This window comes from Pan troglodytes, chromosome 12 (genome assembly GCF_028858775.2).
Source record: "Pan troglodytes isolate AG18354 chromosome 12, NHGRI_mPanTro3-v2.0_pri, whole genome shotgun sequence".
Classification (NCBI taxonomy): Eukaryota; Metazoa; Chordata; class Mammalia; order Primates; family Hominidae; genus Pan; species Pan troglodytes.
In genome coordinates this window covers 13,980,363-13,997,050 of record NC_072410.2, presented here as the reverse complement: position 1 = coordinate 13,997,050, position 16,688 = coordinate 13,980,363, and the positions used below count along the sequence as shown (strand labels likewise).

Sequence of the window (16,688 nt, the reverse complement as noted above, 5' to 3'; positions counted from 1 at the left end):
TTACTTGGTGAATGAATGAATGTTTTAGCTCAATGTTTTTCAAAATTTAGCATGTGTCAGAATCACACAAAAGGTTTGTTTTCTAGTAAACCATTGCTGCAAAGCAAAAGTTAGATACTAAAAAGATTAATAAGCATTTATTCTCTCACACAATTTCCATGGGTCAGTAATCTGGGAGAAGATTGGTTGGATGATTCTGGCTCATAGTGTCTCATAAGGTTACAATGAAACTATCTGGATTCAGGCTGGATAATGTGTTCCCAAGATCACTCACTTGCATAGCTGAACACAAGAGGCCTCAGTTCCTTACTGCATGAACCTCTCTCCATAGCACTGCTTGGGCATCCTCACAACATGGCAGCTGGCTTCCAGAGAACAGGGGATCTGAGAAAGAGCAAGGAGGAAGGCCCAATGTTTTTATGATGTCATAAGCTAACACATCTGCTACATTATCTTTGTTATACACAAGTCAGCACCATTGTTATGGGAGGAAACTATACAAAGGCATGAATAGCAGGCACGAATCATTATGGAGTCAGTTTGGAGGGTGGCTGTCACAGTTTTGTAAACCAGATTACCGGGCCCACCCCTAGTGTTTTTGAGTTGCCGGAGGTTGTGAGAATTTGCATTTGGAACAAGTTCTCAAGTGATACTGACACTGTTGGTCCCGGGGCCACGCTTTGAGAACCATTCTTTCAGCTTTTTGGAATCTTAAGAACTTTAGAAGTCTAGTCCACAGGCTCCGTACTGATGGAGGTACCAGCAAGGTGATATGCATTTGGCTCAGTAGGAGGACACAGGAATCTTGAATAACTACTAATCATGTACTTATTGCAATCTTTAATCCCAAGTGGGATAATTATTTTTATTTGTATTTAGTTAAAACAATGTAATGTATTACTAAAAATATAACATTTTTATATATTTTCATCTTTTGAAATTCCATAACATTAAATCCTATATTCCAGCAGTATCGATGTTTCTGTTTGTTTGTTTGTTTGTTTTGAGACGGACTCTCGCTCTGTCATCCAGGCTGGAGTGCAGTGGAGCCTTCTCGGCTCACTGCAACCTCTGCCTCCTGGGTTCAAGCAATTCTCCTGCCTCAGTCCCCCAAGTGGCTGGGACTACAGGCGCGTGCCACCGTGCCCAGCTAATTTTTTGTATTCTTAGTAGAGACGGGGTTTCACCATGTTAGCCAGGATGGTCTCGATCTCCTGACCTCGTGATCCGCCTACCTTGGCCTCCCAAAGTGCTGGGATTACAGGCATGAGTCACCTTGCCTGGCCTATTCCAGCATTATTGGATGTTTTAACTACAAATACAATTATTCTTTTTGTTTCTTTGGAAGACATAACTATAAAATTTACTTGCTTTACTAATGAACTCAGTTTTTGTCCTTAAAACTTCTTGTGAAATGACATACATTACAATGTGAACTGTAAATCCTTTTCTTAAAAGTGCATTTGTGTTTGTTCCTATCAAGTGGGGACCCAGATTCTTGAATATACTGATTAGTGGGGTATAAGTTTGCAAAAAGCAAGCAAAGTTCCAACTGTCATTGATTGCAGGAAGGCATTCTCTCACTAACATTTGGGCAGATGCAATTTGGTGTGGTCGACTTGAATGTTTCTCCCTGTAAAATTTATATGTTGAAATTCTAACCCTCAAGGTGATGATATTAGGAGGTGGGACCATTGGGAGGTGATTAGGTCATGAAGGTGGAGCTGCCCTCATGGACAGGATTAGTGCCCTTATAAAAGAGACCCCAGACAGCTCATTTGCCTCTTCTTCCACTGTGTGAAGACACAGCAGAAAGATGGCCATCAATGAACCAGTAAGTGGGTCCTCACGAGACATTGAATCCGCTGCATATTGTTCTGGGAATTTCAGGCCCCTAAAACTATGAGAAATAAATTCTTGTCATTTATAAGCCACCCAGTTTATTGCATTTTGGAACAGCAGCCCAAATGGAATAAGACATTCAGCCAACACCTCCCTCTCAAAAAGCATAACATACTTTTTGCACTTTCATTAGCAACCCCTAGCCCAGTACCAGTAGTCTCTTTGATGGCTCATACATCATGTGTTCTTGCCTTATTGGATTAGGAAATCTCTCTCTCTCTCTCTGTGTGTGTGTGTGTGCCGCGCGCACACACACATGTGTGTTTTCTGCTGGGAAAAGGAAAGCAATAAATGTTAAAGGGAAAAGGAGTATAGAAACAACTTCTGTTCAGTGCACCAGTCTGAATGTTTCTTGGTTAGTAGGCCTGGAGATATTGTGACATCAGAATTGTCATGATCTAGTACCCCATAGGCACGGCTGAGCTTTTTCTTTGGTGCTGTAAGATCTGTGCATTATTTCCTATGGAGAAGAAAATCAGATTTCCTAGTGAAATCAGATTTGGACAGAAATACTTAGTTTGCAACCAAATAAATTCTTCCTGTTTTATCTGAAAATAACAGGGCTTCCTTTTCCACTTCAAGAGAAAGAACAATAAGTTTCAAAATGTGAAGAACACATTGACCTAGCATTGAAGAAAGCAAACTCTAAGAACCTCTTCACCAAAAGTCATTTTATTGTTGGAAAAACACCTGATTTCAGAAGTTTGCAACTTACGTACATAGAAAATTTATCAAAGATAACAATGATTCTGTTTTCCTTACAATAAATGAATTCTAAAACATGCAAACAATTACATTATTGACATAATATAAATACATTTTAATATGAAATTAAACTATGCTTTCATTACAAGCTTACTTCAATATTAATAAGATTCTTATTAATGGAGAAACTGCATGGCAAAAATGGCAAAAACCACAATTACTTTTGTACCAACCTAGTATAGTTTGAAGTCAGGTCATGTGATTTCCCTAGTTTTGTTCTTTTCACTCAAGATAGTTTTGGCTACTCTGGGTCATTCTATTGAATGGGTCTTTTGTGATTACATATAAATTTTAAGTTTTTTTAATGTTTCTGTGAAGAATGTCATTGGTATTTTGATAGGGATTGTATTTAATCTGTGGATTGCTTTGAGTAGTATGGACATTTGAACAGTATTGATTCTTCCAATCCATGAACATGGAATATATTTCCATATTTTTGTGGCCTCTTCAACTTCTTTCATGGATGTTTTATAATTTTCATTATAGAGATCTTTCACTTCTATGGTTAATTCCCATGTATTTTATTTGTAGTTACTGTAAATGGGATTACCTTCTTGATTTCTTTTTCAGATTGTTCATTGTTGGCATATAGAAATGCTACTGATTTTTGTATGTTGATTTTGTATCCTGCAACTTTACTGAATGTTTATCAGTTCTAATAGTTTTTTGGTGGAGTCTTTAGGTTTTTTCAAATGTAAGATCATGTTGTCTGCAAACAAGGATCATTTGACTGCTTCCATTCGAATTTAGATGCCCTTTACTTCTTTCTCTTCTCTGATTGCTCTAGCTAGGACTTTCAGTGCTATGTTGAATAACACTGATGAAAGTGGGCATCCTTGCCATATTCCAGATCTTAGAGGAAAAGTTTTCAATTTTTCTCCATTCAGTATGAAACTAGCTATGGGTCTGTCATATATGGCTTTTATTGTGTTGAATTATGTTCCTTTTATTCCCACTATTTTGAAGGTTTTTATCATGAAATGATGTTGAATTTTATCAAATGCTTTTTCAGCATCGGTTGAAATGACTATATGTTTTTTGTCCTTCATTTTGTTAATGTATCACATTGATTGATTTGCATATGTTGAACCATCGTTGCATCCCAGGGATAAATCCCACTTGGTTGTGATGAATGGTTTTTTAATGTGTCATTGAATTCAATTTACTAGTATTTTATTGAGGATTTTTTAAAATCAATATTCATCAAAGATATTGGCCCGTAGTTTTCTTTTTTGATGTGTCTTTGTCTGGTTTTGGTATCAGGACGGCTTGTAGAATGAGGTTGGAAGTATTCCCTCCTCCTTTATTTTTCAGAATGGTTTGAGTAAGATTGGTATTAGTTCTTCTTTAAATGTTTGGTAAAATTCAGCAGTAAAGCCGTTGAATCCTGGACTTTTCTTTGCTGGGAAACTTTATTACAGTTTTGATCTCATTAATTGTTACTGGTCTGTTCAGGTTTTGGATTTCTTTATAACTCAATCTTACTAGATTGTATGTGTCTAGGAATGTATTAATTTTTTCTAGGTTTTCCAATTTATTATATACTATTAATATATATACAATTTAATATATACTATTACAGTCGCTCATAGTAGCCTCTAATCACCCTTTGGATTTTTGTGACATCAGTTGTATTATGTCTCCTTTTTCATCTCTAACTTTATTTATCTGAGTCTTCTTTCTTTTTATCTTTATCTGGCTAAATATTTTTCAATTTTGTTTATCTTTTCAAAAAGCCAACTTTATGTTCCATTGACCTTTCTATCATTTTCTTCATTTCAATTTCATTTATTTTGCTTGATCTCTATTGTTTCTTCTACTAATTTTGGTTTTGGTTTGCTCTTGCTTTTCTGCTTTTTAAAGATACATCATTTGGTTGTTTACTTGAAGTTGTTCTACTTTTTTATGTAGATGCTTATAGCTATAAACTTTCCTCTTGGTACTACTTTTGCTTTATCTCATAGGTTTTGGTATGTTGTGTTTTCATTATCATTTGTTTCAAGGAACTTTTAAATTTTTTTTCTAAATTTTTTCACTGGACCACTGGTCATTCAGGAACATATCATTTTATTTTCACGTGTTTATATAGTTTCCAAAATTCGTCTTTTTAATTCCAAAATTCCTCTTGTTAATTCTAGTTTTATTCCATGGTGGTCAGAGAAGACACTTGATACAATTTCAGTTTTTTCAAATTTTTTAAGACTTGTTTTGTGGCCTAACATATGGTCTACCCTTGAGAATGATCCAGGTGCTGAGGAAAAGAATGTGTATTCTGCAGCCATTGGATGAAATGTTTTGTAAATAATTATAGGTCCATTTGGTCTGTGATACAGATTAAGTCTAATGTTTCTTTGTTGATTTTCTGTCTGTATGACCTGTCCAATGCTGAAAGTGGGGTGTTAAAGTCTCCAGCCTTTATTATTTTGGGGTCTAGCTCTCTCTTTAGCTCTAGTAATATTTGCTTTATGGATCTGAGTTCTCCAGTGTTGGGTCCAAAATATATTTACAATTGCTATATCTTCTTGCTAAATTGACCCCTTTATCATTATATAATGACCTACTTTGTCTTTTTTTTATAGGTTTTTGGCTGGAAGTCTATTTTATCTGATACAAGTGTAGCTACCCCTGCTTTTAGTTGGGAGGTGGGTTCCATTAGCATGGAATGTCTTTTTCTATCTCCTTATTTTCAGTCTATGTGTCTCTTTATTGGTGAAGTGTGTTTCTTGTAGGCAATAGATCATTGGGTCTTGTTTTGTTATCCATTCAGCCACTCTGTGTCTTTTGACTGGAGAGTTTAGTCCATTTACATTCAGTGTTACTATTGATAAGTAAGGACTTACTCCTGCCATTTTGTAGTTTTCTGATTCTTTTGCAGTCTCCTCTTTCTTCTTTCCTTCCTTCTTGTCTTCCTTTTAGTGAAAGTGATTTTCTCTGGTGGTATTTTAATTTCTTGCTTTTTACTTTTTGTGTACCTGTTGTGTGTTTTTCAATTTGAGGTTACCATGAGGTTGGCAAATAATATCTTCAATTCATTATTTTAAACCAATTGCATAAATAAAGAGAAAACCAATAAAAATTCTACATTTGTGTCATCCTCCCACTTTTTAAGTTTTTGTTGTTTCTCTTTATATCTTTTTTTAATGTCTGTGTCTTGAAAAGTTGTTATAGTTATTATGTTTGATCATTTTTCAGTCTTTCTACTCAAGATATGAATAGTTTACAGGCTATAATTATTATAATATTCTATGTACTTAATATAGTGAGTACCTTTGGTACCTTCAGATTTCTTATTGCTCATTAACATTCTTTTCTTTCAGATTGAAGAATTCCCTTTATCATTTCTTGTTGGATATATCCAGTTTTGTTGAAATCCCTCAGTTTTTGTGTGTCTTGGAAAGTCTTTATTTCTCCTTTATGTTTGAAGGATATTTTTGCTGGATATAGTATTCTAGGATAAAAGTGTATTTGTTTTTCCTTCTGCACTTTAAATATGTCATGCCACTCTCTCCTGGCCTGTAAGGCTTCCACTGAGAAGTCTGCTACCAAACATATTGGAGCTCCATTGTATGTTATTAATATTTGTTTTTTTTTTTCTCTTGCTGCTTTTAGGGTCCTTTCTTTATCCTTGACCTTTGGTAGTTTGGTTATTAAATTTCTTGAGGTATTCTTTTTCAAGTTAAATCTGCTTGGTGTTCTATAATCTTGTACTTGAATATTGGTATATTTCTCTAGGTTTTGGAAGTTTTCTGTTATTATCCCTTTGAATAAACCTTCTACCCCTATATCTTGCTCTACCTCCTCTTTAAGACAAATAGCTCTTAGGTTTGTCCTTTTGAGGCTATTTTCTAGATCCTGCAGGTGTACTTTATTCTTTCTTATTCTTTTTACTTTTGTCCCTTCTGACTATATATTTTCAAATAGCTTGTCTTCAAGCTCACGAATTCTTTCTTCTGCTTGAATAATTTTGCTATTAAGAGACCCTGATGCATTCCTTGGTATGTCAATTGCATTTTTCAACTCTGGAATTTCTGCCTGATTGTATTTAATTATTTCAATCTCTTTGTTAAATTTATCTGATAGGATTCTGAATTTCTTCTTTCTGTTATCTTGAATTTCACTGAGTTTCTTCAAAACAGCTATTTTGAATTTTCTGTTCAAAGGTCACATATCTCTGTCTCTGTGGGATTGGACACTGGTGCCCTATTTAATTTGTTTGATGAGGTCATTTTCCTGGATGGTTTTGAGGCTTGTGGATGTTTTCTGGTGTCTGGGCATTCAAGTGTTAGGTATTATTGTAGTCTTCACAGTCTGGGCTTGTTTGTATCTAACCTTTTTGAGAAGGCTTTCTAGGTTTTTGAAAGGAGTTGAGTATGGTATTATGATCTAAGTTTTTGGTCACTTCAGCTGTATCTGCATTAAGGGGCACCCCAAGCCCAGTAACACTGTGGCCCTTGCAGACTTGTAGAGGTACTGCCTTGGTGGTCTTGGATAAGATCCAGATGAATTCTCTGGATTGCCAGTCAGAGACTTGTTCTCTTCCCTCACTTTCTCTCAAACAAACAGAGTCTTTCCCTCTGTGCTGAGCTGCCTAGAGTGGGGAAGGGGGGACAAAAGCACCTCTGTGACCACCATCACTGGGACTGTACTGGATAAGTTTTGAAGCCAGCATAGCACTGGCTCTCACCTAAGGACCATGGTAACCACTGCCTGGCTACTGCCTATGTTCACTCAATGTCCTAGGGCTCTACAATCAGCAAATGATGAAGCCAGCCAGCTTGTGTCCTTCCCTTCAGGCTAGTGAGTTCCCCCTGGCCCCAGGTGGGTCTTGAGATGCCATCTGGGAGCCAGGGCCTAGAGTCGGAAACTTAGGATTCTACCTGGTATTGTATTTAGTGCAGCTGACCTGGCACCCAAGGCACAAGACAGAGTCCTCCCCACTGTTCTTTCCCCTTTTCACAGCAGAGGGGTGTCTCCCATGGCCACTACTAGCCCAGGCTCACAGTGAGTATTGCCTGGCTTCCACCAATGTACATTTAAGGCCCAAGGACTCTTCAGTCAGCTTATGGTAAATGCTACCAGACCTGGGATTCTCCTTTCAAGGCAGGGGGCTCCCCTCTGGCCCAGGGCAGGTCAAGAAGTGCTGTGTGAGAGCCAACGCCTGGAATCTGGCACCCCAGGAGCCTGCTTGGTACTCTAACCCACTTTGCCCAAGCTGGTACCTTTGCTGCAAGACAAAGTGCCCTTTACTCCTCCTTTTCCTTTTTTCAAGCGGGAGTCCCTCCCTGTAGCCACCACCACTGGGAAAATGCTGAGTGTCACCTGAAGCCAACATGGCTCTGAGTCTCACCCAAGGCCCACAGTGAGTACTGCCTGAGTACCACTGCTAATTATTCAAGACCCAGCAGCTCTTTAGTCAGCAGATGATGGATCCTGCCAGGACTGAGTCCTTCTCTCCATGAAGCAGGTTCCCTTCTGGCTCAGATGTGTCTAGAAATGTCAGCCAGGAGCTAGGGCCTGGAATGGGGGCCTCAGGACTCTATCTGGTGCCCTATCCTACTGTGGCTGAGCTGGTATCCAAGTTGCAAGACAAAGTTCTCTTTACTCTTCTCTCTCCTCTCCTGACAAGGAAGGAAGGAGTCTCTTCCAGAGCTGCAGCCTGTGCTGCCTGGAATTGGGGGAAGAGTGGTGCAAGCACTCCCTTGGCTGCCCTAGCTTGTGTCTCGCCAGGTCACATGCCTCCAAGTCCACTGGCTCTGAGCCCAGTACAGCACTAGCACATGCCCAGGAATGGAAGTCCTTGTGGCCTAGACTGCCATTGATGTTTATTTAGGACACAGGAGCACTTCAGCCCCTGGTGGCGAGGCTTGCCAGAACTCAGGTTGTGACCACTGGGATGGATGATTTGCCTTTGGCCAGGGCTGGTCTAAATGCTCCTTCCATAGGTTCTGGCTGAGTTCTGCCCGGTGTTGCTTTCTGCTGTAACAGGGCAGCCCCGAGTTCCATTGCAAAGTCTCCCAGTCACTGCACTTTCCCTCCCCACAAGTGCACAGATTCTCCTCCCTGCTGGGGGATGGAGGAGGCACGGTGTTGGCAAGGTAAGACTGAGTTTCCGACTCTCTTCAGTGCTCCTTTCAGTGATAGAAAATTAAAACCAGGTACTGTGATCACTCGCCTGGTTTTTGGTTCTTACAAAGATGCTTTTTTTGTGTGGATAGTTGTTGACTTTGGTGTTCCTGCTGGCAGGACAATTAATTGGTGGAGGCTTCTATTTGGCCATCTTGCTCTGCCTCCCTATATCCTTATTAAGGTTTTAAAACTAATGTGTACTGAAGTTAGCCCTCTCAAATTTCTAAATTAATATTTTTAAATCTTGTTTTCTGTGTTTTTAACATCAGGTTTTTGTTATTACTGAGCAACTCCACCTCACAAAATATTCTCAAGAATCATTATTAGAGTTGACTATTTACTGCAATTAATCATGGAAACCTGACTCAAAGTTGCATATCAATTATTGATAATTATTTTTCAAAACATTTAAACCATAACTTTGCAAATATGTTTTGACTTTTAGTATCAAGATTATTTCTTGGAATTCAGTAAAAGCCTGACTAGCTTTTTAACAAATCCCATTTTATTAACATATGTAAGGCTGAGGAGGTTTAGAATTACTATTTATCCTCACATAAGTATGTGTCCAAAGCTTTCACCAAACCTTAAGGAAGAGAATGACTCTGCCTTACTTTATTAGTTTTTCTTTGCAACTTTTGGGATAATCTCCTAGAACTTTGCAGTCCTTATAAAAAGAAGCAAAATAGTAATATAACTAAATGTTTATACAATTTTAAAAACACCAAATAACTCTACCTCCCTTTCTGGTACTGCCATCCTGACTTTATTTTAGTGTATACCCTTCCAAATCTTGAGCACATCCAGATTTTAACACTGTTGTAATGAACACGGCCCCCTCACTGTGAAGCAGCAAGCACAGTGCATGGTGTTCCCTGATTGAAAAAACAAATGAATGAATGGGAGGCTGTGATTGATGTCATCTTATAGACTCTCACCTTTGATTTAACTGGTCTCATATGTAGAAGGGTGGCCACCCTCCTGGCCTGTCACTTTATGTGTGCACTGTGGCTAAGACCTTAGATTCTACAGAGACCAGAATCAAGTCTTGGCCCTACCACTGAGTAGCTATATGACCTTGAACAAGTTACTTAGCATCTCCAAACCCCAGTTCCTTCATCTGTAAAATGAAGTTACTGATAGTACCTTTAGCTTTGAATTATCATGTGCCTAAACACAATAACTAATGTTTACTATTTGCTGTTATTGTAATGCGTGTCATCTGAAAATGTATGCTAGGTCAAATAAGACTCTTTCCCAAACAGAAAAGGACTGTTCTTTCATTAAGACCTATAATCAAGGTGAAAATAGACTTTTGTTTTCCTTGCTATTACAGAGATCATATAATTACATCAAACAGGTGTATCATAATATATGCCTTTGTTTAGTTGTTGATATTCTGCTTGTTTCAGAGTACTTGATATTATCAAACAATTATGTTGACAAGTCATTACTCTATGTATGTACTCATACAAATTATGTGCAGTAAGTGACTATATAGACTTTTCTTTAAACTATTTCCTTAAGATAAATTCCCAGGAGTATTAGTGCCAGTGCAAAGGGTATGGCATTCTGGTGATTATTGATAAGAGCTGATATATTGCTTTCCCAAGAATTATGTAGTTGAGTTTCTAATTAGACTCCATATTTGTCCTCTGGGTTCACAGAAGAAAGTACACTAGTAGATATATTGGATTGTGTTACATGTACTATCTCCTTCTCTAGAGAAGCAATAAAGGAATTCATACACCTATTATTGGACTGCACATGTATTTTTAAAACTAAAAAGATGTAACATGAATCAGGGTAATTTAGATGATCCATAAGGACTCGTTTCTTTGGAACAACTTCTCCATCTCATTAGCTTCCTCACACTCAGCCCATTGGGAGCTACTTGTTCACATATGAAGAGCATTTCTCTCTTTCATCCCTAGTCAGATACTAGAGATTTTATCTTGTTATTCAGTGCAATGAAGTCATTTTGACTGTGCCTGACTGAGGATAAGGAATAATTTACTTGGAGTCCTGTAGCTTCTATTTTGCCCACGTAATGACATATTTTTATAGGTGAGTGATCTCACCTGGGGTCTTCATGCACAGCTGGATGGGTTTGCCACCTGCACGCAGTAGGGCATCCAGGCACACCAGTAGGCACCAGCCTCACCCACCCCGGCTCCCAGCCTGAGTGTTAACAGGCAGACAGACCTTGTAGCCAGGGCCTCCGCCCAACATACACACACACGTGGAACTCCTTTTTAAGGTACAATTGCCAATTCTTTTTATTGCAGAAGCCAGCAACACCCCCACCTTGCCTTTTTTTTTTTTTGAACGCAACCACTACTCGTAATATTGTAACTAATATTTCTGAAGTTTACAGGTGCAAACACTGTAATTTCAGGCCAATTTATAGATGCACAAGAATAATAGGCTTAAAAACACGTCATAACTTCTTTCTTTTCCATTTTATATTGGCTTTTGGAATCTCATTTTTTAATGTGTCACCCAAACTCAGAACATTAACACAAAATAATAAGCTACTTAACATCTATATTTAGGATCGTGTCAAATGTGTCACAGTTTTGTTGGTTAGGAACAACTTTTTGTATTTTCCTGTAAATAATGAATCCTGAGTGTGTGATAACAACAAATAATGCAGTGTAAATGAGCTAAAAATTGACCTTCCAGTATTATTCTTGCATTATACTATTTTGTTTAGGGTGGTAGAGTCTTCTTAAATTACATCAGGTTCAAATTTCCAAACCATCTTTTAGTTACAAATATTTTCTAGAACTACCACTTAAAAAGTCACTTTTATCTCTTTAAGAATCTCAAGTGTAGCTGTCATTATTTTCCATTTTATGATTGAATTTAAGGAGAAACCACAAAACAGCTGCTAGAGTTCTGTTAGTCTGGCATATTTAATACACTTAGCCTTTCACCCTCACCCCTCATTCGGAAAAGTGTTCTGCAGTGTTCTATTGGTGACTCTTAGAAACTGCTAATTTACTTCATGTGTGAGTTATATTCCAGTGTTTATTAGAATTGATTTAAACTGGTAGTTTTCCTGTTACTTGTATTATGTTCTGTTTTATATCCAGAGCTCATTTTGCTATTTAATGAAAGGCTATTTTCATCAAGGAGAAAATTTTGTTTTTCTCAATGATTTGGGATGTTATTTTAAATATTCTGCCAAGTGGAAAACAAGATAGTTTTGGCATAACCACAATTAAGCTAAGTGCTAAATGATTATACTAGACTCTGATAACACATCAAATATATCTATATATGCCAATTAAAGATGTATAAAGGAAACCTCAGTCATCTAGAATTTGTGATAATCTGAACATGTGTTAAAGTTTGCCTTTTATTCAGGTTTTGGAGCAAATAAATAAGTGCCCATTCTGCTTATTATGCTGAATCATATAACATGACATTTTATCAAAACCAGTAGAAATGCTTTTTAAATGGTTTGATAATTATCTTGCATTATATGATGTTTAAAAGCATACAGTTCAGCAAATGAATGCCTCTTGAGTCACAATTGCCTAGAAAATACTAATACTTATTTTCTTCAAATGAATCCCTCATATAGACTCATTTGTAAAAATTGGCCATATCAGAGCTTGCAGTGATTCACGCCGAGATCACGCCACTGCACTCCAGCCTGGACGACAGAGCGAGACTCCGTCTCAAAAAAAGAAACTGGCCATATAAGAAACTTAACATTCATACTGTTTAAAGATTCAAAACAGCTGGCCCCATACCCATTTGATTGGCTTGAAAAAATACATTAAAACGTGTCTAAATCTTGATCTGCCTATCAAAAAGTCCAGCCTCATGTTGAAAGCAGTAAAACTTTCATTAGTGATTAAAGTTGTTAATTTTTTGTAGTTCTTAAACAAAATTACTTAACATAAAAGTTTCTTAAATGCTTTTTAAAAGCTGTCCTTTACTGAATTGCATGTTATTAGATGATTTGTATTCTTCTTGCATTTTATGTAGTCCTGAGCAGACATAAGAGAGGAAATAAAAAAAGAATCAATAACATTTTTAGCATAACCAGATGTGAATTCCCCACATCAGTCTGGCATGGGGAAATGATTACAAAGTAATGTGATACTTTGAATTTGTGCATATATGGTATCCGGGCAGAAAAGACAACACCGCCAGCTTGACTGCTTATCCTCAGGAAGGCCTGCTTATAAGACTGGCCCTTGGCTGATGTCTGGGAACTTGGATTTTTTGGGAAGGTTCCCACCCCTCTAACTGATAAGCGTGGTTCACTATGTGTGTACTGTTTATGCAAGAAATGTGGTTTATGCTGGATACTTGCTTTCCTTCCGAGAGTCTGGAATTTTAGTACATGCCAGGCAGAGACTACTGACATGACCAGTTTCAAATAGAAACACTGAGGACTCAGTCTCTCAAAAGCTTCCCTGGTTGGCAAAATTTCATTTGTGTTGTTGTCTCCATTATTTCTGGCTGCTATAACAAATACCATAGACTGGGTGTCTTAAACAACAGAAATTTCTCTCTCATGGTTCTGGAGGTGAGACGTTAGAGAGCAGGCGCTGGTCAGTTTGGCTCCTCTTCCTGATTCAGAGACAGAGCCTTCTTGCTGGTTCCACACATGGTGTTGCTGCAGAGAGAAATCATCTCCACAACATCTCTTCTTACAAAGGCGCTAATCCCATTCACGAGGGCTCCACTCACGTGACCTAATCACTTCCCAAGGCCTCACTTCCTAATACCATCACATTAAGGATTAGGAAGGATCTCAACCTGTGAGTGGGGATGGACACATTCAATTCGTAGCAGTGGTCACCACTCATTGCTGGGGGAATTCAGTCCCTGTGCCACTCCCTGGGAGTGGATTCTTGAAGCTCGCACCTGGTTCCCCTGGACTTCTTACCCTGTATACTTCTTCCTTGTGGTGATTTTGCTTCGTATCATTTTGTATAAATCATCATCGTGAGTAAAACCCTATGCTAGATTCTGGGTCTTCCTATTGAATCATTGAACCTAGGGGTGTGTTGGGAACTGACACAAGACCTTAATGGTGGTGACTCAGAGTTCATTTGAGAGCTGTGTGCTGTTGGTAGTCATTTGTGAATGACAAGGCTCAGCATTGGGGCATTGCAGAAGAGATCTGGTGGTAGTTCATAAACATTTTTCTCAGTATGACGTTTAGGATACTTTCTTCAAGCCATCCTAAGAATGGTCATGGGCGTTCTACTGTCTTTAAATTTAAAGGTGAAATCTTTAGTTTTATTTAATTTCGTTACCTTTTTAAAGAAAGGTGCTCTAAATTGCCAATGATTAGTACTGTGGTCAGCTTCACAGATGTTGAATTTAATTGAGGAGGCCTCAAACAGCACTTAAAGACTCTATTCTTCCCTAATCCTGTCCCCGTCCTGTCTGCCTGCAGTATCTACTCCCCACATACCCCATTCTGAACCATGTAAGAGCTATTGTTATGTATGTCCAAACATTGACATCTACCTAGTTCTCTTTTGCAAAGTATGAAGAAATTTATTCTTCAGGTGTTTGTGTATTGCTAAGTACTATTATTAACTCTTAGGAAAATTGATATGTAATTTAATACTAATAATTTTCACTATTTATTATATGACAGAGTCTGAATCTAAACTCAAATTTATGTATAACAACAGCCTTAAAGAAAATTAAAAGACTATGCATATGCTAAATGAATTGATCATGCTGCCTGAAAAAAAAGTTAAAATGTTAAAGAATATTCTACGTCTTTGGCACCATAAATCTCCTTGTCTACCTTTCACATTACACAGTTTTATTATTACTAGTTTTATTTATTTATTTATTTATTTTGACAGGATGCCACTCTGTCGCTCAGGCTGGAGTGCAGTGGCACAATCATGGCTCACTGCAGCCTCAACCTCTGGGCTAAGGTGATCCTGCCACCTCAGCCTCTTGAGTAGCTGCGACCACAGGCACGAGCCACCATGCCTGGCTGATATTTTATATATTTTTGTAGAGACGGGGTTTCACCATGTTGTCCAGGCTGGTCCCAAACTCCTGGGTTTGAGTGATCCACCTGCCTTGACCTCCCAAAGTACTGGGATTACAGGCGTGAGCCACTGCACGCCCTACTCCACAGTGAGTTTTAAATTATTTTTTTCCTTTTTTTTTGAAGATTCCTCCATACCAATTCCGTATCAGTGGCTGCAGCTGGCTGCCGCCTAAACACTCAGGGTAGACTCTACTGTTACTTTAATTTTAGGATGCTCCAAGCCATGGTTCATAGTTTCAGGGAGCCACCAATTCATGAGACTACAAAACAAGATGGAGAAATCATTGTTGCTATATCTCTATCTGATAGGCAAAGATCAGGAAGAACTGTGCAGAAAACTCAGGACAAACACCCACTCTCATAGGATCTATTGGCTTTCAATTTGGACTGCCATGAGCTAACTGACAAATCCCTCTATTTCTGAAGCTGAAGAAGTTCTTTTTAAATATAGAGTACTTATATAAGAAAATACTAAAAGTGTACCTATTTACATATATTGAAAGCATAACTATTTGCATAGTCTATGACAAAATCTATATTGTATATTTAGCAGATAACATGATTTAAGATATAACGGTTAACTAGCAGCAAGGGTAAAATTTTTCTCTGGAAAAACAATCAGATTCAAGCATCTGATAGCTCTTTGAGTCTAAGAGGATAGCAAGGATGTATAGGGAAGCTCCCCAGAGTTACTTGGATTTGGTAGCAGTTCAAATCTAGATCAGATGTCAACATGCAGAATGTCTTGCTACCTATGAGACAACTTAGGGATTCCTCAGCAGTTTTCAAAAAATATGTGTGTTAAAACAACCTGGTCCTTAAAGCATGGAGAGTAGACCAGCACTGGTCCAGGAACGTGTGTTACTGGCCTACAACTAGATTAGTGTAGAAAATGGAAGGGTTTAGACACCTTATAGCAATTTCACATAGCCATGGTTTGAAAACCATCCAGTTTAAGAACCAGAGTTGCAAAGGTCACAACTCCAACACAACTGACTCCAGTCCTTACGGATGCCATTGTGTTATTAGCTCATAGAAATGCCCAAGTAGCAAAGAACTGTGGTTTCTGGGTACAGTTCCACTGCTAGGTTATACAGTGACTTTGTGTAAAAGACACCCTTGAAGCCACCCCCCTGCCATGTGCAAGGAAAGTGTTGTAATAAATATATTGATTAATGATGCCCGTGATGAAGTCCACCCCCTTCAACGTGGTTCCTTGTGCAGAGCTGGCAGAGCAGATGTCATGCCCAGGAGATGGGGAGCTCCCAATGCTGGGCAGTGCACAGCAACTTGGTCTGTAGCCCCTGATTAGAAAACATGAAGCCGTCCTCAGCTCCACAGACACAGGCTCTGGGAAAACTTCAGCCACCAGAGAACATTCACACCAGAGCACTTCTTGTTTGTTTAGGTTTTTTTGTGGGTTGTTTTGTTTTGTTTTGAGACAGAGTCTCGCTCTGTTGCCCAGGCTGGAGTCCAGTGGTGCAATCTTGGCTCACTGCATCCTCCGCCTCCCAGGCTCAAGTGATTCTCCTGCCTCAGTCTCTCAAGTAGCTAAGATTACAGGCACATGCCACCATGCCCAGCTAGTTTTTTGTATTTTTAGTAGAGACGGGATTTCACCATGTCGGCAAGTGACTGGAAATAAAAGAATGTAATTCTCCATGGGCAGATGTCATTCACCATGTGAATTCCTTGTTTATGATTTTATACAGGGGAGAAAAAATGTTTGAGAGCAGTCATTACTAATCAGGAGGCAGACTTTTGACCACTGCACTCATGTTTCTCCACGGGTGCAGACACTTCGAGCATCTGGGGGGTACTGCTTCCTTTTTCTCAATTGGTGCCA

The 16,688-nt window shown here is 38.5% G+C and overlaps 1 protein-coding gene across 10 annotated transcripts in view; it reads left to right on the top strand.

Annotated features, from left to right (window-relative positions):
• ST6GAL2 (ST6 beta-galactoside alpha-2,6-sialyltransferase 2) overlaps positions 1–16,688 on the top strand; it is an 85,279-nt gene that overhangs the window by 61,556 nt on the left and 7,035 nt on the right. The window contains exon 6 of one of the 10 annotated variants that reach the window (XM_063788772.1): positions 12,386–12,593. Within the exon in view, the coding sequence (XP_063644842.1) occupies positions 12,386–12,507 (122 nt within the window). The 3' untranslated portion in view covers positions 12,508–12,593. 10 annotated transcript variants of the gene reach the window in all.